Raw genomic sequence first — 27,875 nt, 5'->3', positions numbered from 1 at the left:
ACTATAACTAATTACTCTTTTAAAGGAACTCACCCAGCACTGGTAGCAAGACACTTCTCCATAGTTACGCTGACAGGATCTGGGCAGGGCTGTGTGTACCAGGTCACTCACCAGGCCCGGATTGGCTAATCGGGAGGACCGGGAGAATTCCCGGTGGGCCGGTCCGTTTTTTGGCCGCGAGGGCCGGTGTCCCTAGCTGCAGAATCTGTTGCTTTCAGCAGTCACACTTTTTAAATTTATTTATTTACTTGACCACAGCCTTTTTATTCATTATTTTACCACAACTCTTCTCTTTTCATCTATTTTAATGATTATAAAACTCAGTTTTGTCTCCTCTCTGAACACAGCTATTGTGGTCCAGCGGTTAGCACGCTAGATTAAGACGTCGCGGAACTGGGTTCGATCCTCCTTAAAGTAACTTATTGTTTTCATTTTTATTGTTAAGACATATAATACTGTTAGGGTTGTTGAACAGTTGAAGTTCTAAAGCAGCTGTTTTCTCAAAAAAAGACGTGAAAGTGTCATTAGAAACTGATTTGGAAATGACCTTATTTTAATAGTCAGTCGTGAACTGAGGTGGGCCGGTCTGAGGCTTGAAACTTCAGGGCTGAAAAGGAGTCCCACTCCAGCCCTGTCACTCACCCAAAGTTGCATGTGTTATTCCAGGTGACACAAGGCAGATCTGGTACCCACAGAAGCAGAATTCATCCATCTAAAGTTATTGAACTGTTTTAACATCAAAGACATTGCCTTAAAGTCTAAAAGCTTACATAATGCTGCTTTAAAGTTTAAAGAAAGGTTTGATTAAAAGTTAACCTCTCATGAATATTAAAATGCTGACTGAATACATAATGAGCTCTCCATATTCTGTATGTGTGGATCTACCCGACCACAGGAATGCAGAAGCAGACAGCGGTGTGGGCGTCTGAGCTTTAGTCTTCTCATCATGAGACATTTTTGATTCTGTGGAAGGATGAACTAATGCTTCACTCTTTAATTAAAAAAAATCCTAACCCTAAGCCATTCTTGTGAAAACTGCATGTTGTATACTCTTGTCATTTAAAAGCTGAAAATGTAAAGAAATAAATCTGTGCAAATTTAATAAAACAATGGTTAGGGATGAGCTAGAAGTTAGCATTTAGCATGTGTGCATGCATGTGTATAGCTGCAATTACTTGCAACCTGAGACGCTTGAAAGACGGCAGGATGAAATTGAAGCATTCACATTTAAATGGTTGTAAGTTGAGAGCTGTGAGCAAAGTTTTACCGTTGCACAATGTCCTGCGCTCACTCTACAGAGAATCTACTGTTGTGGAGTGCACATGACAGAATTTATTTAAGGATAACAGGCTTTGAACATGTCTGGAATATGAGGCACATCCACACAGCAGCGTATGAGCATATATAACCTGTCATTTTGGGCAGGACGGCCTGCCACAGGAGGTGAGTAAGAGCTGTGCCATGACATGAGTGGGTGGATGGAATGAGGAACTGTGTTCTTACGGTTATTCTGTGGTTCTTGCCATCACACTATGGACCTTTTATTACCTACCAAGGTGAGTGTTGTCGTCATGCTGTTCAGTCACTGCTGATTTCTTTGTCCATACAAGTCACATCTCGAAAACAAACTCAGCCATAAAGATAATTTTGGTGTGCATGATGACTTTTAGTAAGGTCAGAGCAATCTTTATTCATTAGTATAAAATCTAACCTTTACTGTGGAGATACCAAACATAAACTACACTTAGGTGAATGTGTATTAGTTGTAAAGAATTTTTATGGCATATTTGAGACATAGAGAGGACAGTTGTTTGCATTATGTTTCTCATATAATATTGTTCATGCATAATGTTTTACAGCTCACAGTTCAGACCTTATTTCTTGAAATTCTGAGCTTGTATTGCAATTTTAAGATAATGCCTTTATAATTGTTTTCTCAGAATTAAGTTCTTTTAAAATGTTTACTCTTTCTCTAAGGTATTAACATGATTCCGTTTACAGTTTAAATCTCAATGGCAATTACAACTTACATTTTACGATATAGTTTCATTTGTTTGCATGGGTTACCAATATTAGTTAACATGAACCTGCAGTGAGCAATATTTCTACAGCATTGATTAGGTATCTTGCTTAATGTTAATTTCTTAATGTTACACTGTAAAAATAAATCCGTAATTTTACCGTTTATTTCCTGCAGCTGGAGTGCAAGAAAAAAACAGTAAAATAATGGCCGTTAAATTACAGAAATTTACTGTAAAATAACAGGTTGAATTACAGAAATGTACCTGAAATTTAAATTTTGGTAATTTAGTGTCTGTTATTTTACAGTGAATTTTTGTAACTTAAAGTCAGTTTCTTTACGTTTTTTTTCGGCACCCCAGCTGCCAAAAATAAACAGTAAAATTACGAATTTGTTTTTACAGTATACCAATTACATTGTAAAATACATAAACTCAAATTAGTTATCATTAATGCACCATGCACTAACATAAACAGCTATGATTAATTGAATTGTATTTATTTTTAATAACTATGATTAACAAAGATTAGTTCATGGTGTAAACATGTATTTATCATAGTTAATGCTGCTTAATCAATTAAAAAATGCTAACGGTCATATTGCAAAGTGTTAACATATAAGAGTTATTGTAACAATTATGAAGTTATATATTGAAATATTGGCAGCATGGTTGCTCAGTGGTTAGCACTGTTACCTCAAAGCAAAATAGTTGCTGGTTCAAGTCCCGGCTAGGTAAAACATATGCTAGAATTGATGATGATTCATTTCACTAGCAAACTCTGATAAATCAAAGACTATGCCGAAGGAAAATGAATATTGAAATGTTGAGTTGATATCTTTAAATACAATAATCATATGTTTATTTCTCACAGTTTACAGCTTTTTAATTTACATTTTCAAGATGATGTCTTAAAATTCAGACGTTTCCCCCAGAATATGGAGCTTGTGTGTCATAATTCTTATAGAGTTTGACTGGGATTTCAATGTAGAGTAATAAATTATGCTCACATATATATATATATATATATATATATATATATATATATATATATATATATATATATATATATATATATATATATATATATATATATATATATATTGTTATTATTTATTTATTTATTTTTTTTTACAAATTATGGTCATGATCTATCCTGCCTTTTTTTTTTTTTTTTGCATTACAAATTTTAAAAATACATTTAATTCAGAATACTTAACTAATGATACTCCAAAGGTTTACATAATTATTTAATTTAACGTTCAAGAACTCTTGAAGGGTAAAAAAAAGAGTATTCTGGCTTGTATGCCCTAGTATGTAATTAAAATTTTCTAAAAACTTTACTATAATTTGTGCATCACTTGCCATATGCTGTTATTATTGGTCACACTGGTTGTACACCATCTCCTCTTTCTTTTTGGTAAGTGAGTAGACAGCCATCTAGCCTACTGTTGCTCCATGTGGATGAAAAATTCAACATGTCTTTGCAACATGAGCTTGGGCTTGGAGCACTACATCTGCCACGAGGTTACCTGGTTTCTGACAGCAGCACTGACCCTCATTATGAGTAAACAACAGACTTAAAGTGAGACTCCACTAGTTGGAAATACGTTAGCAAGAACTAATACTGTCAAACATTCATTATCGACCTGAATTTGACCGAGCCCGACAGCGACATCTGCTGTTGAAAATAAGCGACACGACAGAATACTGTAGTTTCTGTAACATTTCTACACAAGGTCGATTCTAAGTTCTTCATATAGGCTAGTTATTATTTTTAAATATTTCATGAAATATAACAATCTGTCTAAATCTGTCTAAAATAACTATACAAACCAAAATATGTTTGTCCCACCTTTCCAAGAAACTAACCGCATGACAACTCAGAGTAGTATAAGCCCGTGAAGTTTTAATAACCCCTTATGGATCTCACTCGCGCAGTGAGTACGCTATATGCGTTATTAGCCTATTATTCGCCCGCTTGGAGCTAGATGACATCATCGACCCACAGAACCGCCAAAACTGTCTGCTCTCTCAACGCGCATGCGCTCACAAATCAAACGCGTAATAGAGCAGGTGTGATAAACACGAGTGTGTTTCTTTCCATTGAAGGTAGGGTATTATGATATTTTTTTGTTTTTATAATGATTTCCATACAAAGCAGATTCCACCCTATACCACACGCCACCCTTTCCCACGAGACCACCCAGTTATGTCAGCTTAAACAAGTTAGATAAAGAATGAATTCTTTAGCTAAACTGGTTTCATCTCATTTGGGTAATTTTACCAAATCTGCGCCTTTTCTACTTAAAAAATCAAGCAATAAAATGTCTTAATTATGTTTGATAAAATGAAGATTTAAAATGTTAAAACAAGTTTGAACATTGCATCTTGGGCTATTTAACTTTTATTTATAGATTATTTTTATGTTTTGACATTTTGACATTATTCCTGATACAGACCAAGGTAAAACAAAAAAAAACTGTATTTATTAGAACTATGTGATTTTCACATAAAACCAGTATTTAAGACCCTCTTTTAAATAAATTTGTTCATGTACTTATCCTAACTTTGGAGGTCTATGTCAGTTAAGAAAAACAAACAACAGGCGTTTTACAAGAGTGATACTAAAGCAGTTCAATTTAAAGTTTCAATAAATAAATATGAAAGTCCTTATCAAATAGCATTTTTACAATCGTTTGCATTTAATGATAGTATCAGTATTGACAATATATGATTAGCTAAGTAACAGAATTAAATTAAATCTTATTTTTTGCCAGTTTATGTCAAAATAATATATAATATTAAAAATAAAAAACTCAACCAAAATGTCAAGCTAATTTCTTAATAAAGCCAATAAGTTCTACTTGAAGGCTAGTAGACTTTGAATATAAATAGTAAATAAATGTTAATTGAAACCTATTAAAAAAATTTAAATGGTACAATATGGACTTTGCACTACATCAGTCAATGATCACAAATTATCAATAAACTAAATTATGAAGAGTAAATGTGTTTTAACTGTTGGAATCCTGACTGAGTACGAAATTACATGGCTGAAATGAAATCAGATGGAAAAAAAAGTTATTGTAGTCTAACAATAAGGTTACCCTAAATAATGCATTTTAAAATCAGCTTAACTGGTATATTATGAAATGAAAAAGCCAACAAATTTACTTTATTTTGATGATATATTGAAAGAGTACAAAATACTATTTTTACTGGATCTGAAATGACAGTAGCCATACATTAAAAATGCTGTTTGTTTAAACTATCTTACTAGTTTAAAATGAGTTGCAATAACACAATTCTTGACATTCTTTTGGGGAAAATCTTGATTTTTTTTTTATTTTCAAACCACATACATTTGTTAAGTTAAATTGATCGACTTGTGTTGGGACAACAATAATGAATTGTGTGGAACCCTGCATATTATTCAGTGTGGCTAAGCAAAAAAAAGAAAAGAAAAAAGAAAAGAAAAAATAAAGTGAAATGAAAAATTTTAAAATTCAATAGTGTTATAAGAGAAAAGGTGTTTTTAAAATGACAAGTCTACTACGTTTAACAAGGCTCGTCCAAAAGTTTCCCTCCCTCACAGTCAGTCAGTCAGTCACCTCCTCTTTCTCTGAGTGACTCAGTCGGCGGCTCTGACTTCAGTGTTTCACGAGTTTATTAAGTTTGCTCTTCATCATAGATGGCACAGACAATTACAAATCTGGATTTGGACTGGAATGCGACGTCGCTTTTAATCGGGATGTACGTTTTATAATCGGACCTCTCAAAGATGTGGGGACCGGAGCACTTTTCATTCACATGGATCACAGGTTTGCGCCATCTCTTTTCAATTTAATGTTGCATCTACTACGTGTAAAATAATTAAATTAACTGTACCAATTATCAAGAAAAATGGTAAATATTTAATATTTAACGATGCATGTAACCATGTGACTTTGTTATAATAGCAATACATTTTATTGTCATTAACCTTGGCTATTATTTGTTAGTTTTCTTTTCAACATGTAGCCTAATATCACTTCCACATTCTATGCTAAAAAAACATAATAGTAATTAAATTACCATTTTCTTTTGTTTTAATGTAATCTATTTATTGTCCGTTTCATTAAATATTAATTATTATTTAATTTTAATGTAATCATTGTTTTTTTTTTTTTTGCACATTCCGTGCCGTGACTTTCATTTTAGCGGCTTATTGGCGTCTTCTCGGTGGGCGTTGAGTCGACGGGGTTAAACCAATAATAACAGGCATTCTTACTTGTCCAGCTCAGATGAAATTGCTAAACGGATTAAAACAGTGAGGGGGAATGTTCATATGTGATCTCCAAACAACTAACTGCACTTTAGTTCACACTAACGCATAAAAAATAAAATTCCATGCACTTACTTTAAAAAATAAAACATCCATGACGTGGTTAATAAAGCGTATACATTTTATAATTACTCTGAGTTGTTGCCCTGAACTATGGTGCTATTTTAAAACAAACGAGTAGCATTGATTGTCATTTTTATAACTATGTTTTACTACTGATGTCATGGCTAAACTAACGCCAAACCATGGCTGATTTCTGGTTTAACATGGTTATTTGTTTAATCCATATAATAATTGTTTTAATCTCTTCAATCTTGATTTTTGTTAGTGTACTCAAATACAAAACAGTTAAATGCAGTGTTTACTTGTTCATGGGAGATAAGTGTGCTCAAAGGAGAACAGAAGAGGCACACCCCTAGAAGTGTGTTTTCTCTGAGGCATTTATGCAGACTATGTTGTGTGTGTGTTGTTGACACTGAACTCCTAAACTGAACCTAAACTGATCAGTTGGTTGGACAGGTCTGCTTTCTCACCATTCGTCTGTGAAGAGTGAAAAATGGTCGGAAATGCCTCTCAGCGCCGGTCATGCCTGCAGGAAACTGTAAACTACAGATCTATATTGGGAGAGATGACAATACAACTTTAGGAAGGAACTTCAGGAATTTCTAAACCACCCTCACAAAAAGATGTCACATGAAACACTAACGCATGTTTAAACTCATCTGAAGTTTATTCAAAAGTTATCTGAATGCAAGGCTTTGGCTGGTCGATGCCTTTACAGAAGGATTTAAAGTGTTAGTCAGATGACTTTATAATACACAGCCTTTCTAAAAAGTCATTGACACATAAAACAAAGGTTTAGCTCAGAAGATTTAATTTCACTAACACTAAAACTCCCGAATTAATGCTAGCTTTGATGGTCCTAATCACCCAAAGGCCGAAAAAAAAAGTTTAGTCAAACAGCCAGCTGATTTTATTCAACTATTAAATTAATTTAATTTAATATGACTCTGAAAACATTATGGTTCACTAATGACAATAATTATAAATATGTATAAAAATAATTAAATATATGTTAAATAAAATGTTTTATACATATACCAGAACAAGTAAACTCATAATGCTGTAGCACATAGGATTTATTGCTTTATATTATATTGCAAGCTCTGGCCCACACAATCAGCTTTTGCTTGGTCCACATGCCGCAGTGAATTACAGTACATGACTGGACTAAGTCTGGCTTCCAGAAAAGGGCCAAACATGGACCATATCTGGGCCAAGTCTTAGTCAAGTTAATAACCTATAACTGGGCCTGAACTGGGCCAGGTATGTTGGTGTGTCACTACTGCAATAACAATTGATAAACCCATGAATGATTTAGATTTGTTTTCTTTATTTGAAAATAATGAAGATGTATTTTAAATGTGGGTCAAGGTAGGCCAAACCTAAATGGCCCACATATAAGTTATTAACATCTGGGCCAAATACTACATTTTACATCTGGCCCAAGTATTGTGTGCTGCCTTAAAGATGGTGCAATCTCTGCCAAACCAGGGCCATGTTTGGCCCACATGCTGTATGCCAGTGTCGGATAAATGCCTGCTGTGCCAGATTTATGCCAAATCAGGGCCAGAATTCTTTCCTACCTGGGTTGTATTACAGCTAATGATATTTTCTAAACATTCTGACAAGACAAGAAAAAAGTTACAATAACAGGGTCTCACTGGAGCTGTAGCAGAGGCCAGCTAGTGAAGTGCTGTGCAGGTGCACCTGACTCCTCTGACCTCTAAAGGTGCTCTAGCGACAGATGTTAGTGGCCATGATCTTTAGCCTTCTTGTTAGAGCAACCGACTCCCATACAAAGAATCACTGGTTTGATCCCAGCTGAGAACATGATAGGTGCTGTAGGACCGATGGGGTTAAATGTGGGGGCTCGTCCGGGATGGGAGTGCGGCTTAGGGGTGTGAGTGTAACAGAGGCCAGCTAGTGAAGTGCTGTGCAGGTAAACCTCACTCGTCTGGCCTCTAAAAGTGCTCTACCAACAGACTGCTACCGACTCCCATGCAAAGAATCGCCGTTTCAATCCCAGTTTAGAGCAGCTTGTGAGCATTAGGCCCAGTGGGTTACAGATCCATAAATAAATTTAGACATCTAAGACTTAAATTAATGTGCATGCTAATGTTGCCCTGTATAATTTTCAGGAAAAACTAAAATGTCCAAATAATATCTTAGTTATTCATGATTTAATATCGATGAGGTTTGATTATGATTTTTTAAATCCAAAAGTTAGATTACTAACTGTATGTTATAGCTTGACTCTATATAACTTTGTCTTCACATTTTACACTAAATCTTTTCTCAGTCTCACAGACATGATAAATGTAATGTAACATTACAAATATGACAATGTGAATGGCATTTACAATATCTTGACATCATAGACTGGGTTTGTTTGTATTTTCCCATATAAATCAGTACAAGCTGACTCTAAACAGCAGCTTGGATTTATAAGTCTTAGTCTTTGACTAATCTTGACTCATCAGCTCAAGTCTGCAAAGTCACAACTAGCATTTGTAAAAATTCTTTCCTCTTGGATTCAAGTCCAAGTTTCAGTCTCACAAGACTAGCCTGAACTTGTGTCGGATGTAAATTTACATGTGTTTGTTTGACAAATGCTTCCTTAAAGAAAAAATGCTCTTGCATCATTAAAAACTGTGAAGGCTACTAGCACCAGATGAATGCTAGCCAGTGTGCTATATAGATTAGTCTGCTCTTTAATTTAGGTCTATGAAAATTATAAGATTTCGTTCATTCTGAATATACTCTTGAGTGACAATTTTTTTTCTAAGAAGTCATCTTGCTTGATGTGTGTGTCAGATGTGTTGTACTGTAGATTAGCATTGCTGTTTAGCATGCTGTCTGTTTCCAGAGCTGTTTGTTTGCTAGTAACCGTGTGTCTGAGGTGCTTGTGTTTATGTCTGCGCCTCGAGCATTTGGAGATCAAACCAGATGCTGTCACTCTCTGACAGACTCATATAGAGCTCATAGTCATGCGTTCGCTGCTATATTAACTTCACTAAAGCTGAGTCACACTTTTATGAGATGTTTAAGACATACTTTAAGTGTATACAGACACAAATATAGCCACTTAGACTCATAAATATATGACATATGATGAAACGGTGCTCTCTGACTAGGCATCGATGACTTTATAATATAAACATATGAGAGAATGCCTTGGATGTTCACATTTAGGCGACACACAATATGATGATTATTTTGTATCATCAAAACCTTAGCTAAATATGTAGCTTAAGTGCGACTTCTGGGATTTCTGCACGTCATGATATAGTGTTAAAAAACAGTCGTTGTAGTTTCAAATGCATTTTTTCTAATAAATTTTATTAGTCTGTAACAGTTCATCATTATTAAATTTGGCTCATCATAATTACATACTGTAATATCTAGTTAGTATATCTGAAGTTGGTCTCCCTTAAAGAAATGCACAAGAATATGTTTTTAAAAATTTACATATTCTATAAACTGTAATAATTTTTTCAATTTTAAACACATTTTTGAACAATTGTTTGTCATGTTTTGTTCATTTAAATGGTCCCGTAATAATCAATGATTTCATATTGAAACATATATTCAGGACACCATTCGGAAGTTTGAAATTGGTGGAATTAAAGAATAATAATTGTTGTTAATAATAATAGTAAATGCTTTGCTCAGTAATGCATCTTTTATTGGTTGGAAATAACATAACACATTGAAAGTGTGAAATATTATTTTAATTAAATTGATAACCGCGACTTGGTGGCTCAGTGGTTAGCACTGTCGCCTCACAGCAAGAAGATCACTGGTTTTAATCCTGACTGCTCTGGTTTCCCCTCCAGTTCAACGACATGCAGTATATATGAAATTAATAAACTAAATTGGCCATAGTGTATAAGTGTGTGTGAATGAGAGTGTATGGGTTTTTCCTAGTACTGGGTTTCAGCTGGAAGGGCATGCGCTGCGCAAAACATATACTGTAATAATTGGTGGTTAATTCCGCTGTGGCAACCTCTAAAATACAGACTAAGCCGAAGGAAAATGAATGAATGAATAAAAAAATATCATTTTTTTCCTTTAATATATTTCAATATCAATATACTGCATTGGCAAAGTTTTAGCATCGTTATTAAAGTCTTCAGTCTCATGAACATTTAGTTATCATTCTAATATGCTGATCTGGTATGAAAATGTATTATACTATCAATGTTGAAAACAATTGAGCTGTTTAAAACTTTTTAGGATTATTGATTAGAAAGTTCAGAATTACAGATTTTACTGTATAAATCTTTTGTAAGTAAAATTAAAATGTGTTTACTGTCACTTTACTGTTATTAGTTAAATAACGGTATAAATGCAAGGTGTACAAAGGCAGATTTAAATCTGTAGGTACAAAATTTATACTTTTTATAGTTATAAATAAGAATTGTAAGCAATAAATAAAAAGCATGTCAACTTCCCAAAGCAATGATATCAATTATGCAATGCTAGCACATACTGTAAACACATACTTTCAGAAAGACAGAGAAAACATTCACAAAAAGATTAACTAAAAAAACAAAGGTCAGAAAAAAAACATCACCATGAATACAGTAACAAGTGAGCACAGCTTTGAAAATCATTAACTTTCAATAGGAAATTTATCAAAACTTTTGATGCTAATGGTCCAATCTGATTCAATGATTTATGCTAAGCTAAGCTAAAAGTGTCCCGCCAGATCTGGATTGACTAAACGCATTCAAAAATGGAGATTTGTAAAATGAGCCTTAAAAAAGTGGAGTGTTGCTTTAAGCAGACCAGTGTTGCTGTACACATTAAAATGCCTTTTTGTAGATCCCTCACAGCACAGGTGATGTGTTCTACCCTTTGAGGCTCATACCTGCGGTTATTCTGACGTTGTGACGCACGGATCTGCATTGTAAGTGGTAATCGGTGCATCCATGTGGGATTTAGTGCCTCGCTCACAGCTCTTTAAACTCTATGTTGTGGAGGCAAGCCTGAGCTTTTCCCTCCTCTTTTCATTAGCCTTGCGGAGCAATGTGATTACAGCTTTTAAACATCAGAGCTATAATTATGTAATGAAGAAGAGAATCAGCCTGTATTTTAATGTCCTAAATGCTCCGTCACAGAAGAGTGCCATGCCATGATGTTGCTCTGTCACTTTTTTTTGGTTTACTAATCTCCGTCATAATCAAAGGCCATTTGATTTGTAATTCTATTAGCTTATTATAAATAAAATGTATATTTTATAACATGCCTTAAGTGACTTTTGATATTAAAATGTGATTGCGTACAATAGTTTATCATACAGTGCATCCAGAAAGTATCCATAGCACTTCTTCACTGTTTCCATATTTTTTTATGTTACAGCCTTATTCCAAAATGGATCTAATTAATTTATTTCCTCAAAATCCCACACAATACCCAATAATAACACTGTGAAAATAGTTTTTTTAAATGGTTGCAAATTTATTAAAAATAAAAAACCTGAAAAATCCCATGTACATAAGTGATCTCAGCCTTTGCAGTGAAGCTCTAAATTGAGCTCAGGTACATTCTGTTTTCACTGATCATTTTTGAGATGTTTTTAGCAGCTTTATTTTAATTCACCTGTGGTAAATTCAGTTGATTGGACATGATTTGAAAAGGCATAAACCTATATAAGTCCCAGAGTTGACAGTGCATGTCAAAGCACAAACCAAGTATGAAGACAAAGGAATTGTCTGTAGACCTCCGAGACAGGATTGTCTCGAGGCACAAGGCTGGGGAAGGTTACAGAAAAATTTCTGCTGCTATGAAAGTTCTAATGAGCACAGTGGCAAAAAGTGAAGAGCTAAGAATACTTTTCGGATGCACTGTATATGTAAAATGTCTCACCAACTTATTTGATTGCATGTGTTTTACTATAATTTTATACACTGTGTTTTGTCAGCCCTAATTTAACAGTAATATCAGTATTTGTATCAGTTTCAAAGGAGTGCTGAGGGGTCTGTGGAAATATCGGGAGAAAAAAAATTAAGTAAAATATGCAATAGGAGCAATTCCTGCTATGTGACATTTGCAGTAAAAACAAAAGTATGAATTCATATAGAAAGTATTTGTTAATATTATATTGAAACCTGTTTATAGTTTCCAAAACAACTAATGGCAGAGTTAAAGTATCAGTAAAATGTCAATCTGTAAACATCTTTTAGATTTTAAAAGAGGAAAATAAACGTGTTATTTATGTGACCAAAAGTTCTGTGTGTTTACAATATACAACATTATTTGTAAAAATTCTGTTAAAATAAACTGCACAATCCAAATGAAGCAATGCTAATCAAAATGATAAGAGTTAGCTCACTATAGAACAAACATGATTCATTTTAAAAAGCTTGATATCTCGCTGTTATAGATGTGACACATTGGCACTTGTGTGACTTTGGTAAATCAAATATAATTGTTTGAAAACACTGAAAGAGACAGATTTGAGTTTATATGATGATTATATGATTTTACAATACTGTGAAATACAAACCTACACAAAAATCCTAGAAAGGGTTTTGATATTTGGGTGAAAACTATTTTTTTCATAAGGTGAATATTTGCATGGAATTGCTCTTATAAATTTTCCAAAAGAAAAAAAAGAAAAAGGAAATAATAATAATATAATAATTAGAAAACAATTAAAAGAAAATTATTTTAAAAATAAAATAAGTAATTGAATGAATGAATGAATGAATGAATAAATTAAGCAATTCAATTCAATTAATCTTTATTTCTATAGCGCTTTTACAATGTAGATTGTATCAAAGCAGCTTCACATAGAAGATTATAGTAAATTGAAACAGTGCAAGTTCAGTTTTCAGAATGATAATTAAAGAATATATATATATATATATATATTTCACAAATGTTATGAATAGAATTTGTTTGAAGTTCCCTGGGGTGGTATAGATCAGTTCCCTGACTGCTATAATCTTTATTAAAATCTGTATGAACTGCTGTGATTCTAAATCAGAAATTAAATATTTATCAGGTCTTACAGCAACATAAAAACAGTCTGAAATTGAAAGCTTTATTGAAATAAAAAAACAGTAATTTTCTTCTTCTTATTATTATTATTGTTATTATTATTATTGATTATTATTATTATTATTATTATTGATTATTATTATTATTATTATTATTATTATTATTATTATTATTATTATTATTAGGCTGTTGATTCCACTGGCAACCCTTAAATAAATAACAGCGCCATCTTGTGTTCAATCTTCTACAGTGCACCAAAAGACAAAAAAAAAAAAGAAAGGCTAGTGGAGTGTATCCAATTATGGACTATTTATATATACTTTTTGTAATATATTGATTGAATGTAAAGGATACAGTTTGTGTGTGTTTGTAGACTGGTTTTGGTGGTTTTCAGAGACAGCCTTTTGTATAAAGACATGGTTATGACATAGTTGTACTCTATTATAATGGTTTGTGCGGGCATGCCTAATATCTTTGTAATTCAAATGCTTTAAAATCATATTTGATGGGGTCTTTTGACATTACATTCAAATATTGCCACAAATATTGAGGATTGGGTTTAGTGGTAGGGTTAGGGTAGGATATAGAATATATTACTCTTAATGAGTCACCCAGAGACCACTAACACCGCGTGTGCGTGTGTGTGTGTGTGTGTGTGTGTGCGTGTCCGTGTGTGTGTGTGTGTGTGTGTTTTTGTGTGTGTGTAAGTGAATATGAACTGTTGTCTGAATATTGTTTTGTGTTCTTCAGGATGTGTGTGTGTGAGTTGAGCTAGAGCTCAGGCCAGTGATGGAGGCAGGACTGAACTGCAGCTCTCACTGTGAATCTGGCGTCTGCTTCATCAACGCTGGAGTGAACAGCCAGCAGGCCTGGGACGTCCTGCAGAGACTCTGTGCACTCACAGCGGTATACACACACACACACACCTATTCCTATTCTTGTTCCTATCTAGCAGCACCCAGCGACACCACCGAAGAGCTTACATTTTAAATTAGTTTTTCCTTTAAAACTGCAGAAGCATCATTCACACTACTAAAATGATATTACTGTATTTTGGGGGATATTATTGTCTAAATATTATTTCTGAGTGTGTTTTTTTTTTTTTTTTTTTTTTTTTTTTTGCTCTGGTACCTTGATTTAGGCCCAATGCTGATGAATAAATGTGTCCCTAAAACTGCCAGTAGGTGGCAATAAATATTTCAATTAATGAGTGACTCACAGAATCACTCATTCAAATGATTTGTTCAAAGGAGCTGATTCAATTACAGCAACAAGCAAGTGACTGTCTTTATACCACCGAATGAATCACTGAATAAACAAATTAATCAAAAAAAGTTCTCTACAAATGTGCTCTAATTTCTGCAGATGCTTTGTTTGAAACTATTTTCATTGACAGAACAATGAAAACAGACAACACAGTGTATAAATTTGATACTTCAATACATTTTATTTTTTAATAACTATCCCTGCAGGCACAGAACGTCAACACGACGTCAGAGTGATGTTGTACCACAACGTCATCGGAACATTGGATTTTGGTTGGAAATTAAAATCGGGTCTACATCAGAACCCAAAGTCAGACTGACGTCAGTGGCCAACATCAGGCAGACGTTGGATTTTGGTTGGAAATCAAAATGGGGTTGACATCAGAACCCAACGTCAGACTGACGTGAATGTCCAACATTAGGCAGACGTTGGATTTTGGTCGGAGATGAAAATCGGGTTGACGTCGGATTCCAACACCAGACAGTCATCAATGTCATCAGGCAGATTGCAGATTAATTCCACAACCTAATACCAACCAAAGATCAATGTCTACGGATATTCCACTTTGACATTGTATGGACGTCACAATATGATGTTATTATAATGTTGGAATTTGGTTAGTTAAAGCTACAAATTTAAACCAACCAAAGATCACCGTCTACTGATGTTAGACTTTGACGTTGTATAGACTTCACATTATGACATTAAGATGACGTTGGACTTTGGTTAGTTAATTCCACAACCAAACCAACCATCCACAATCAACCAAAGATCAACGTCTACGGATGTTATACTGACATTGTATGGACGTCTTATTATTATTGTTAAACTGAGATAGGAATTTGCTCCCCTGATGTCGCAACCAAAATATAGCCAAACACCTACATCATATGCACGTGCCTGCTGGGCATTGAACAAAATCAATATTATATTTGCAATCACAATCATGCACTGACAATCACAACATAGCACTCTTGCGTCTGTGATATTATTAAACTAGATTAGTCAACAGTTGAAGTAGATCACAAAAGTTTTATTTAATTGTCCCAAGAAAAAGAATGGGTGTTGTTTAAAAGTTTCAGGACAACATTAATAAAAAGTTGTGATTTTTTTCAAATGTTGACTACTGTATATCATATATCATATCATATCATATTTTTAGCTTTCGTAACTTGATTTTTAAGCTCATTTTAACTTAAATTTAATAGTTTTCATCATTTAGTCAATGGTTTTGGACTTTCAAGATGTTAGTTTTTAACAAAGTCAGTGGCATACTTGATACTGTCTGTCACCATTATATATGTGACCAATTGGGATTTTATTATAGACAATACAAATTTCACACCTGTAAAATTGTTTTGTTTTTAACAAGAAATTGCTGCTTTTATATCAGAAAGAACAGATCAAATTGATCAGGAGTATTGTAATGATTTCTACAAATGAAATTCAGCTTGAAAAGCACATTTAAGATTGTAATATTACTATTTTTATTATATGTCCATCAAATTTATAGAGATTAAGTAAGCATACTTCTTTCAAAAATATTAATAGAACTTACTGACTGCAAAATGTTTATGTACAGTATCCTGCACTGTAAACAATGCAGAGTTCCACACAGTTCATTCACGTTGTCCCAATACAAATTGATTAAGTTAACATAACACATTTAAGTAGACTAAATAAATAATAAAGTAATCATAATCTCAAGAATTGTGTTGGTTTAGCTAATTTTAAATAAATAGTTTGACCTTTAATGTGTGTATATATATAATATTTTGCCGTTTGTCTGAATCTAGAGCAGTGTGGATGTCCAGAGTCGGTCTCTGTCTCCTGCTCTTCGTGCTGTCGTGTGGACGCTGCTGTCTTGTGGGATTTTACTGGCTCTCTTCTTCCTCATTTTCACTCTGCGCTTTAAAAACAACAGGTACTGAACCCTCAAACATGAAATTGGGGGGCTCATTTGTTGCTTTACATGTGGTCTTTTTGTTCTTTAACCACAGTAGTCAACCTGAGTTTTGATTGTGTGCCTCTGACACAGGATAGTGAAGATGTCCAGTCCCAATCTGAATGTGCTGACCCTCTGCGGCAGCGTCCTCACATACAGCAGCGGTTTCTTATTCGCCATAGAGGAGAAATCACTGCTGTCAGGAGCAGGAGCAAGAGCTGTATTGCAGGTACATTTAGATCTCAGCTTATTGAAATACTCTTTTGTCCTGGTCTACATGCAAACCAATAACCCTACAGAGCAAGCAGACAAAACTTTTATATCAAAATGTTATCATTTCTGAATCTAACTTTAGTAGTTTATTGGTTATGTTAGTTGTCATATTCAGGAAATCGTTTAAAAGCGAAGAACAATTTTCCAAGAGGTTAGCGGTAAACGTGTGGCTCATATTATTTTCTCAAGATGTATGATTTTGATCTTCTGCTTCTCAAGATGATAAAATGGATTTAGATTTCTTTGGGTCAAGAAAATGTCAGAGTTTGTGGTATATATCCTCCCTTACTGCAGAAATATTTGCTGTCTGGGTGCATTTTGATCTACAGTAAGAATTCCTGTCTAATATCACACATGAACACAATTAATGACTTTAAACAGCATGGAGAAATTGGAGTTGAAGGTAAAAATATGGCTGTGACAATAGGTTTATGCATAAGGTTTTTACCACACTGTGAAAAAGAAAAACAGATTACATGACCATGAGCATTGTGGTTTTTTTATACATAATCAGGTTAAGAATGTACATATAAACTCACTAACACATTTACACATGCACAGCTCTTTTTATGTGGAGTTCCTATAGATGTAATACATGTTATACTGTCTAAAGTATCCCATTAACCCAACTCTATCCCTCAATCTAACCCTCACAGGAAACAATGTGCGTGTTTAGATTTCCAAAATTCCTCATTCTTATGAGCCATTTTCTATATGGTGTCCAAAAAATAAATAAAAATGTCCAAAGTCTACGGGTATTGCGCCACTACTATTTGGTCCCCACAACATTAGGAATACAAGGCACACTCAGAAAATGACGAGTTTGTTCAAACTACTAGTATAAAAAAAAAAAAATGAACCTACACAATTCTTTAGGTTTTTAATGTATTTAACTAATAAGTTTAATTCCTTCAACCTTCTGTTAATTTCTTTCATCTTCATCAATTGTGTAGAACTCAGCATTTTTTACAGATTATGCACACACACACACACACACAGAGTCTTTTAAACAAGTTAACAGGTCTGTTAAAGTTGACTTTTTATCAGGACAAAAATTCAAACACATTTTTTTACGAAACCAGAATAACATTAATAAGTGTCCAAAGCGCAGTTAAATTAATCTTTGTATTTGATGTCTTTGTAATGTAATGTGCTTTATAAAGTAATGTTTGTAAGTTGGTACTTAACCGTTTCATCTTTGAGGATGTTTATAAAATATCTGTTTTAAGGTTATAATAAACGTGTGTGATCACACCCATATAAGTGGCCGATCGCACCCAATGCACTTTTCCGTTCTAAAAATACGAGGCACACCACACTGCCTTTTTTGTTAACAAGAAAAAAAAGAAGCGAAGTGTGCCTTTTATCTCGCTGGGTAATGACTGAATCAGTGTTGCTGTTGATATTCTTATAATTTTAATATTTAATACTGTTGTACTATTCAAGATTTGTGAAGTCATTACACCTCGGATTACTCAAAACAGCAACCACTACTTTCTCTTCCATCTTCAAAAGTCTCCGTAGTTGTCTTGACACAATGCAGGCACCAAATTGCAGGCACTTCTCTGGAAACCCAGCCTCTTCTTTCATTTGATTGGAAACTATAAGACACGACTGACATAACGTGCTATTTCCCAGTGTTGCCAACTTATCAACTTTGTCACTATTTAGCGACTTTTCAGACCCCGCTAGCAACAAATTTTCAAAAAAGCGACTAGCAAATCTTGCAACTTTTTTGTGTGTTACTGGAGATTTTTACAGACTGTCATTTGTCCATACTGTACCATTCCTATTATTTTCAATGAGCTGCGGGTGATGCCGTAGCCCCTTTCCGCCTCAGAGCACTGACAGGCGGTCCAGTCAGTCCTCGTACAGCAGTCTCTCCCACCTGCAGCCTGAGAGCAGATCACTCCTCTGCGTACCGATGGCAAATGATGTAGCACCTGCAGTGTGAGGTATTTCCATTGTACAGTCAAACAAATCTGTTTCTCCTTTATAATAACAATTTAATTTGACTGTTTATTCTTTTCTTATTCACAATCACGGATATTGTAGTGACGGTTTCAAATTTCGATCACGTCTGAGAGATTCTACACATCTAAATTGATATTCTTTGTTCAAACAGCAATAATTGTAGCTAAAATGACATGCATATATAAAGCGTAGTGCAAATATAAATACCCCTTTAATAACCTTAGGCTGTTAAACAAACAGAAACGTACAACAATGATGACGTCAGTAATATGCAAATTGACATATGACATAATTTAGTGACTTTCAGCAACTTTTCGGGCAGAGCTTAGCACCATTTCATTGAAAATCATTGGCAACAGTACTTTTTTTCCCTCAGAGCTGACTGTTTTTAACTGCGAGGGCACAGAGCGAAACAGCAAATGTGAGGCGCATGCGCAAAACACTCATGGTTGTTAGTAAACCATTCAAAAGATGCGCCTCCCACTGCAAAAAAGGTGTTCTGTGTGATCAGCCCCTTAAGCAACTTGCTGCATGGCTTTTTTGAGTTCACTCAACTTACAGTACATTGAGTCAGTTCTTGGGTTAAAAGTTGAGTCAACTCAAAAAAAAAAAAAAGCTGTGCCACAAGATCCCTTACAATATTAAATCTTTTGCAGTGTATAACTAAAACTATAGATTGTTGAATGATTGATTCTGATTGGCTGATGATCATTTTAGGTCTACGCTGAATGACTTTTTGAAGCCGAATCAGTTAAAAACCCAATTCAACTAAATAGGTTTTAAATGAGATTTGTACGAAACTACTAGTAATACACATGCAAGTAGTTTGAGGACAAAAACCTTTAAAAAACACAATGTATGGTATCTTTAGGTGTGGTGACTGTAGCAAACACGGAATAAATGACTCGTCCATTGAATTATAAGAAAATAATTTCAACGGCCCATCATATTGTACTTTGGATATGTTGTTAAATGTTTTATTTATCTGCTTTGTAATAATCAATGATGCTGACATGGCACTAAACACACATACATCAACTGATGGAGGTTTAGAAATGAAAGCCCCTTTCTTTCTGTACCTGCCTTTGACAAAGTATATCTGAAGCATTCCTAAATCACAGCTGTTCTTTTGTTTATCTGGCTTATATTGCTCTGAAACACTAAACAGCTGTTTATATTTTACAACACCATAAATCCTCTGTTAATGTACCGAACATGTTTAACAAAACTCTTGTTTACTTTAAGCTGCAAGGCGACTTAAACCATACATCTGTGATTGATTACATTACATTGTTTACGCCAGACATGGCTCTGGATTTAGCTGAATATGTTTGTGGGTGTAAGTGTGTACCTTGAATTCCTTACATTGAGGCGACCTCATAATATCCCCACAAGTATAGCAATACCAGTACATTTTTGACCTTGCAGGGACATTTGTTTGGTCTCGATGAGGAAAATGACTCCAAAATCACACAGAAGGAAGTATTTTGAAACTGTAAACACGCAGATTGTTTTATGTACAGTAAGTGTTGGGTTTAGGGGTAAGTTTGGGGTAATAGAATAAAGATAACTGTTTTTGGGCCCCAGATTAAGAAAGGGACTAAGCCAAAAAGAAAATGAATGAATGGTGATATTAAAAATGTGGGTGCACTTTTTTTTAAAAGTATGTGTACATAACATGTACTCGTACTGTTTACTGTTCAGTTTTAGAAATAGTACGTAGGTATTACCCAGTTTATGTAATGACTATTTTTTACTAAAGTTGAAAAATGTAAATGTATGAACTCCGTGATTCATTTATTAGAACACTTTTTCCAGAATACTTACACTCGAGATACAAAGCATTGTGGATTATGTTGTAGCATTCAATATCATACCATTTTATTAATTACAATACAAAACATTTTATTAATATGAGATTCAACAAAAGTTATTCATTCATTCATTTTCTTTTCTTTTAATAAAGTCCCTTTATTAATCTGGTGTCGCAACAGCAGAATGAACCATAAATTTAGCCAGCAAATGTTTTACACAGTGGATGCCCTTCCAGTCGCAACCCATCACTGGGAAACATCCATACACACTCATTCATTCACACACACACACTCATACACTACGGTCAATTTTAGCTTACCTAATTCACCTGTACCACATGTCTTTGGACTTGGGGAAACTCAGAGAAAATCCCACGCGAACATGGGGAGAACATACAAACTCCCACTGCACCACCGCATCGCCTCAACAGAAGTCATTCTGCAGCTAAATAACTCTGTTCTGGTTGAAAATCAGCTTGACCGACAAAAATATTTAAAGTTTCAGTTGCATAAAAATAGATTTGAATGATCAGTGATTTAATATAAACTAAAGTATGTAAAATATAAATCCAATTTCAGTAACAAAGTTAACTCTCCCATTCAACCCTATTGTTGAGCACTGTAATTAAAAAGCTGTCCTGCTATGTTTTCAACATCATATACAAATAATAGCATCATAGCAAAATGTTGATGTTTGTGCTACATGGAAATAAAGATAGAAAAAAGTAACAATGCAACTCTAAAGCCCTATGTGCATTGTCAGAAAACACCTGTAACTTTATTCAGTTGAAGTGTATTATAATGAAAGGTTTAGCACTTTTTTGCACACTCCACAACTGTTTATATATAATTTCATAAATAAAATTATTGAAAAATTATAATAAAACCAAAAATGTAAATAAATGTCAAATTGAAATGACTGAACAAAAAAAAAAAAAAAAGATTAAAAAAAAAAGGAAATATGTTTGAAACTGGGAAAAACATGGGCATAGGGATGTATACGTATGTGTAACCTTACCTATTTCATTAAAAAAATGCCAGAGCAATTGGTGGTTCATTCTGCAGTGGCAACCCTTGATAAATCAAGGACTTAAACAAAGGATTAAGTAAATATATAACCTTATAGAAAAAAAAATGTTATAATAACAAATATATATTTTTACGTTGCTTTAACTATGTTAATTTTACTAAGTTAATCCGGTTTTAACAATTTTTTTAAGTTATATAAAGTTTAATTTAATATTTTTAGTCAAGTTGAGATGACTAGAAAAATTATTTGATTCAACTAAAAGTACTATAATTTTATTGCGTGGTATTTAGCCAGTTTTTTGTGCCTCAGTTTGTAGGTAGGTTCTTTATATGGACTTGTCTGGAATGCACGTGAGATGATGATTATTGGGTTGAACGTTCAGGATAAGACCTCGAACATACTAAAAGCTCTTAAGAGCTAAGAAACCTGGCCATGGTTAAGTTCATCGGTCTAATATAATGATAAACATTTAATCTCTGACAGACAGAATAAACATTATTTGCCTTTTTTGTGTATGTACTTCCTGCCTATATTAACAGAAAATGAATGTGTTTTAACCATTGGCTGTAAAAGATACAGACATACTGTAGTATCCGTGATGTCATCCATAGGTACCAGGCTGAAAACATGTTTTTATCAGCTGTAAAATGGCCAATTTACCATTACAGTAATCTGGATTTCCTGGAGCCTGCCCCCAGTGGCGAGATGACGAATTGCAGTTTTAGTTACTTCCGTACTGACTTCTCGAGGGAGAGCGGGAGGTTGCCGATTGGTTTTAACACTGCTGCCAGAACAGAAATAATAATAAGTTGTTCTCATTTTAAATGTGCTTCTCTTTTTCTGTCCCATCTCAGGCACGGATGTGGACACTATGTATTGGCAGCTCTCTGGTGTTTGGCCCTATTCTTGGGAAAACCTGGCGGCTCTACAGAGTCTTCACTCAGCGTGTGCCTGACAAAAGAGTGGTGAGTTCTGATAGATGTTTGTATGTTATGTTAGGAATAAAGTAAAAACAGGAGTTTGTTATCACACAATAACCAGCAGTCCTATAAGACTGAAGAGCTTTATTCAGTGAAAACAACCATCCTGGATGTACTTTATCCTGCTTATTACATTTCTACCTGCCACAAAACATAAAAAAATACATTTAAAAAATTACACACAAAACACTGTTCTAAGCCATAATAATTTAATAAATATTTATGAATAAATATTCTAAATAAAAAAGCAAATCTGGCCAAAACAAAAACAGCTGATCGAGCATACAATAGCTTTCGCATTATTCAGATACAGGATGGCGCCAAACAGTCAATTAACAGTGAAAAACCATGATGTGACAGACAGGCAGATATAAATATGAATGTGGATGTAAGTGTATGGATTTGAATGTATGACTGATGGTCAATGTATTTCAAAGTTCCTGGATGAGACTGTGTTATTTAAGATTGTTATCTTAGAATAACATCGCCTACCTTGAAATGACTCAACTGATCAGGAACAAGTGTTTCAGACAGTCGTGTATTAATCCTGTCACTGGCTTTACCTTGTTTCTCTGTTTGGTTGTGTTTCAGATTATTAGGGACATCCAGTTGATGGGTTTGGTTGCTCTGCTGGTCTTAGTGGACATTGTTGTTTTAACAGCATGGGGTTTGATGGATCCTGCCAAGTGCTCTCGGTCTGTCAGTGCAATGGTGAAGGTAAACTCATTTGTTATCCAAGCATGGCTGTTCAAATGGATCATGCATGTCATGCTTCAAAAAGTGTGTGCTTCAATTGTGCGCTACATTTGAAACCCTAGTGAAAGTATGAATTTTTATGGGTCATAATTTTAGGAAAGTCAGTCATAATATCCTAAACAAAGGGGTATAATAAAAGCCATCAATAAAAATGTATACAAACTCTAATGATAAATGGGTTGTGAAGTTTGTGCTGTTTCTTATTTTTGTTAGGTTATAGACCTGGATTCATCCTACTCTCTGTCCCAGCTAGATTCATGTTCTTCTCTCTACTCACACCTGTGGATAATCCTCATCTCTGTACTTAAGGTAATAGGAAAAATTATATATTATGCATTAAATATACAATATAAATTATTATAATGTAATATAAATAGTGGTAATTAAAAAAATAACCGGGCAATTAAAAAAAACATCGCTGTTAATCTATTCTTAAAGTTGGGTTGGGAGCTGGGTCTATTCCACGCAAACTATGATGACTTTCAACTTAATATTTTAGCACGGATGTATACCTGGCCGAATTGCACTGTAGGTGGCGAGAACGAGTCTTCGAACTTGTGTGTATTCTTACTGTGAAATTACCACATCAAACATGACCTGCTAACATAGATGCAGTTCACTAGAGTGAATTTGATTAATGTTAGCTCCACATCTAACTATTAGGGACCTGTGGAGTTTATGCGTTAAAGTAAAACATATACAAATCAAATGGACCGGGTGCTTTTAAAAATGAATGACGATGAATGAAAGTCAAATCTGTGAGCTGTCTGACAAAAAAATCTAAAAAATCAAATCAGCAGGATGCCCTTCTTGATCTTTCACTTCGAAGACATACTGACTGTGCTTACATGGACATCTGTAATCTCGGCATTTGCCTTAATAGACAATACAATAATTAAGATGTTTACGTGAATTGCTTTTATGTAAGAGCTTCCTGTAATTTTGGGGTGACTTAACTGCAGTTCCGCAGTTTCACATTCACTCAGGAACTTTTCTTTCATGCCCCAGTGACAAACTGGAGTATTAGACGCAAAAAAGGAGTAAGGACTGGTGTGAGTGTTATGGAATAAAATAACACAAGCCAAATGGAAAGAAAAACTTCTGCATTTTGCCATGTGTGTGTGTGTGTGTGGTATTTATTGTCAGTCGCATGAGTGGATCTAGTTTAATTGCGGTGTTTACTTCAATAATGCCACTAAGATATGCATACTCCACATGTCTTAATTCCATTTCTGTTTAGTTCAGTTATGACTTTAGTTGGATTAATGTAATCAAAAATTGCTGTTTGGAGCATCTTATAGAACATAATTTATTTTCATCACCAATTATCACAGGAGAACAGTTTATCAAGCAGTTTGTGATGGATTTTGTAAACAGGAGATGAGCCCCTGGTCTTATGCGCCACCTGGCTTGAGAAACCCAATCTCAAAGACTTACTTTTAGTCATTATTTGGGGAGCACATATATTCTGAATGCTTTCGGCAGAATTCAAATAAGCCATTTTAATCTAGATTAATCTAGATTAATTCCAAGATTACAGTGAGATTAATCTAGATAAAAAAATCTATACCCACCTATAAATATAATATAATATAATATAATATAATATAATATAATATAATATAATATAATATAATATAATATAATATAATATAATATAATATAAAATTTTTCCATTTCTGGGTTACAGCTAGAAGTGCATGCGCTGCATAAAACATGTGCCAGAATAGTTACCGTTTTATTCTGCTATGGTGACCCCTGATAAATAAGGGGATAATAAATGAATAAATGACCCATATAATGTGTTTTTTGCTATTGCCAAAATAATTTATATGCAAGACACAAATAAATAATAATACTATAACCAAAAAATTATATAAACAAACTGTAAACGTTATGGACTTATTGTTTATTGCATGTCATTTTAATTTTTTGGCAATTGATTTAAATTTACACAAATGCTTAAAAGAGAGTTTTCATTGCCAACCTTTATTTGGAATTCACACTAAATGTATACAGGTATTGATTACAAGAACAACAAAATGCATCACTCTGAACTTCCTCTCTGGTAATTCAGGGCAGCCTCCTCCTGTATGGCACGTATCTTGCCGGCCTGACGAGCAATGTGAGCTTACCCCCCGTAAACCAGTCTAAGACCATCATGGGTGCTGTCTGTCTGGTCACCATGTCAAGCGCCGTGGCTGTACCCATCTCCCTTTACCTCTACTCTTGGCCTAATGTAGTCTACAGCGTAATATCTGGAGCGATCTTCATCTGCACAATGGCCATCAACTGTCTTCTGTTTGTCCCTCAGGTATGTCCTGCTCAATTTGCAACCAGTGATTTTCAGTCAAACTCTGGTTCAATTTTAGTCCAGACATTTCACTTTTTTTCTAGTCTGAAACAACTTAAGAGGTTTGTGCTGAGCTACAACCTATCAATAATTCTACAACAGGAGTTGGAGCAGGTGATGAGTCAGCATCCAACATCAGATGTGTTTACACAATGTGCCCTGTCTGTTTGGAGAGGACACTGCTAGTGTCAGCTCTTTATGACACTGGAGTTTGGGTAATATTACACCAGCTCTTTGAAGATAGAATAGAGGCAAGGATCCATTAGGGTCTGCCCTTTAAATAGTAAGTAGTTTGCTCTGACCTGTATCTTAAATAATATTAATAATAATAAGTTTATTAAAGTATAAATTGCCATTGTCAATTTATTAGTCCATTTTTTATCTAGAAATATATTCAGTAGGTGGTGTGAAACTGGCAGGTCTAACCAACTGATAGACAGTGTAAGGGTTCAAAAGACACCTTTTCTTGTAAAATAAGTGTTTATACCAACATATAGCCTAAACGTAATAAAATTTGACACTTTAAAGTCTAAAGCGCATGGCACAAAAGCATTAAGGGCATGTCCGAATCCAGTTTTTGCTTTTTTAAGAAGGGAAAAATACACTCTGCAACCTGGTGCATGGTCTAACAGGGTTGTGCTTATTCTTTTAATGAGTGACAGGTGTGTTTTGAGCATGATGTGCATCAAACCAATTAGAGTCTCTTGTGTGTTGCTGTACATCCTGTGTGTATTAAACAATTGGACCTGCATTTGGAACCCCCCCCCCCCCCCTTTCACTATCGTCTGTGCCAAACAAACCACCCCCGCTCTGCAATTCACTAATTAAGCACTGCGCACATAACTCATGCGCTCTGTGCTGGACTTTAGACCAGCTTTCAGTTGGTCAGTGGCGCAGTCTATTCTATTACTTCAAAATAGCAACGCGTCACCTCCTTTTTAGACCAGAACACCCATGAGTGCACAAAGTGGAGCAAATGGACTTGCAATTTAAACTACGTGGTGCAAAACGTTAAAATGACTGTTGCACTGGTCTGAAAATAGCAACAAAACGCATCAAAATCTTCTTGCGCCTTATTGCGCCAGGAGCTCCAGGCATGACAAATATTTTTACTAATTTCAGTCTGGTGCTGGTCGGAAAAGGAAGTGTGTTAAAGTGCATTGTTGGAGTGTTATTATTTTGAGGCTAGTCTAAAGTCAATGACATTTTTTTGTTTGTTTTTTATTGAAAGAGCGAGTTAGTGATTAGAGGGTCTAAAACATGCAAACACGTCGCTTATGATACACATGAGGATTCACAGCAGCACACAGAAATATCTTTAAATATGAAAATGAAAGGATTGAATTGAAAAAGATGATTATTAATAGTATGACTACAACTACGACTACTACTAGTAATAAGATTACATTTCATTTATGATGTGCTTTTCTTAAACTCAAAGCACTATATCATGTACAACAAAGGCAAAATTACAGTATTTATTTTATTGTCTACATAAATATAAAATTTGCTCTCTCCTCCCATGCCTTGTTCATCTCAGGCAGCTCACGGATCAGTTTCCTCTCTAGAGAAGCATTCATTTATTTATTTTTTTGCTTACAAAATCTACTATGTTAAAAGATAATGTGGGATGGGATATGAGACTCTTATTGGTTTACTCCATGCTATGCCCAAAACATACCCATAACTCATTAAGAAAATAAGGACAACCCTTTAGGACCATGTTCCGTGCGTGAAAAATATGTTTTTTCCATTCCTAAAATAGCAAAAGTGGATTCTGAAATGTAGCTTTAGACCATTTAAAAAAGAGCCCATAGTGTGCATTTAAATGGGTGCCTAGGAATGCACATGGAAGTTAAAAAGTGAGTACATCTTTGGGAATTGTATGTCGGTTGAAATAGCCCATCATAGGAAATCACACAAGATACTGTATAAGTCAGAGTCCACTCGCACGCTGGTATTTTACAATACCTGCACACCAAGTGGAGTCCGTACTTTTATCCCTTAAAATTAATAAAAGTGATGGTAATATCTCTTAAAAGCTCTTAAATAAAACTCAACAATCAAC

At 34.5% G+C, this 27,875-nt stretch overlaps 1 protein-coding gene across 9 annotated transcripts in view; it reads left to right on the top strand.

Moving 5' to 3' along the window:
- Positions 1–1,186: 1,186 nt before the first annotated feature.
- gpr156 (G protein-coupled receptor 156) overlaps positions 1,187–27,875 on the top strand; it is a 30,712-nt gene continuing 4,023 nt past the window's right edge. For 2 of the 9 annotated variants that reach the window (XR_012385170.1, XM_073912496.1), the window contains exons 1-8: positions 4,064–4,130; positions 14,167–14,322; positions 16,479–16,606; positions 16,721–16,856; positions 22,573–22,683; positions 23,290–23,415; positions 23,668–23,763; positions 25,532–25,768. Coding sequence is in view for 5 of the 9 variants with exons in the window: in XM_073912496.1 (XP_073768597.1) it covers positions 14,206–14,322; positions 16,479–16,606; positions 16,721–16,856; positions 22,573–22,683; positions 23,290–23,415; positions 23,668–23,763; positions 25,532–25,768 (951 nt within the window). In the remaining 4 variants the exon portion in view is untranslated. Of the gene's footprint in view, positions 1,557–4,063; positions 4,131–5,654; positions 5,843–14,166; positions 14,323–16,478; positions 16,607–16,720; positions 16,857–18,454; positions 18,856–22,572; positions 22,684–23,289; positions 23,416–23,667; positions 23,764–25,531; positions 25,769–27,875 lie in introns of those variants that run through there. The other 7 variants (XM_005167426.6, XM_073912497.1, XR_012385171.1 and 4 more) reach the window with 7 other exon arrangements.

This window comes from Danio rerio, chromosome 9 (assembly GCF_049306965.1).
Source record: "Danio rerio strain Tuebingen ecotype United States chromosome 9, GRCz12tu, whole genome shotgun sequence".
Lineage (NCBI taxonomy): Eukaryota > Metazoa > Chordata > Actinopteri > Cypriniformes > Danionidae > Danio > Danio rerio.
This window is presented reverse-complemented; position numbering and strand designations above follow the sequence as displayed.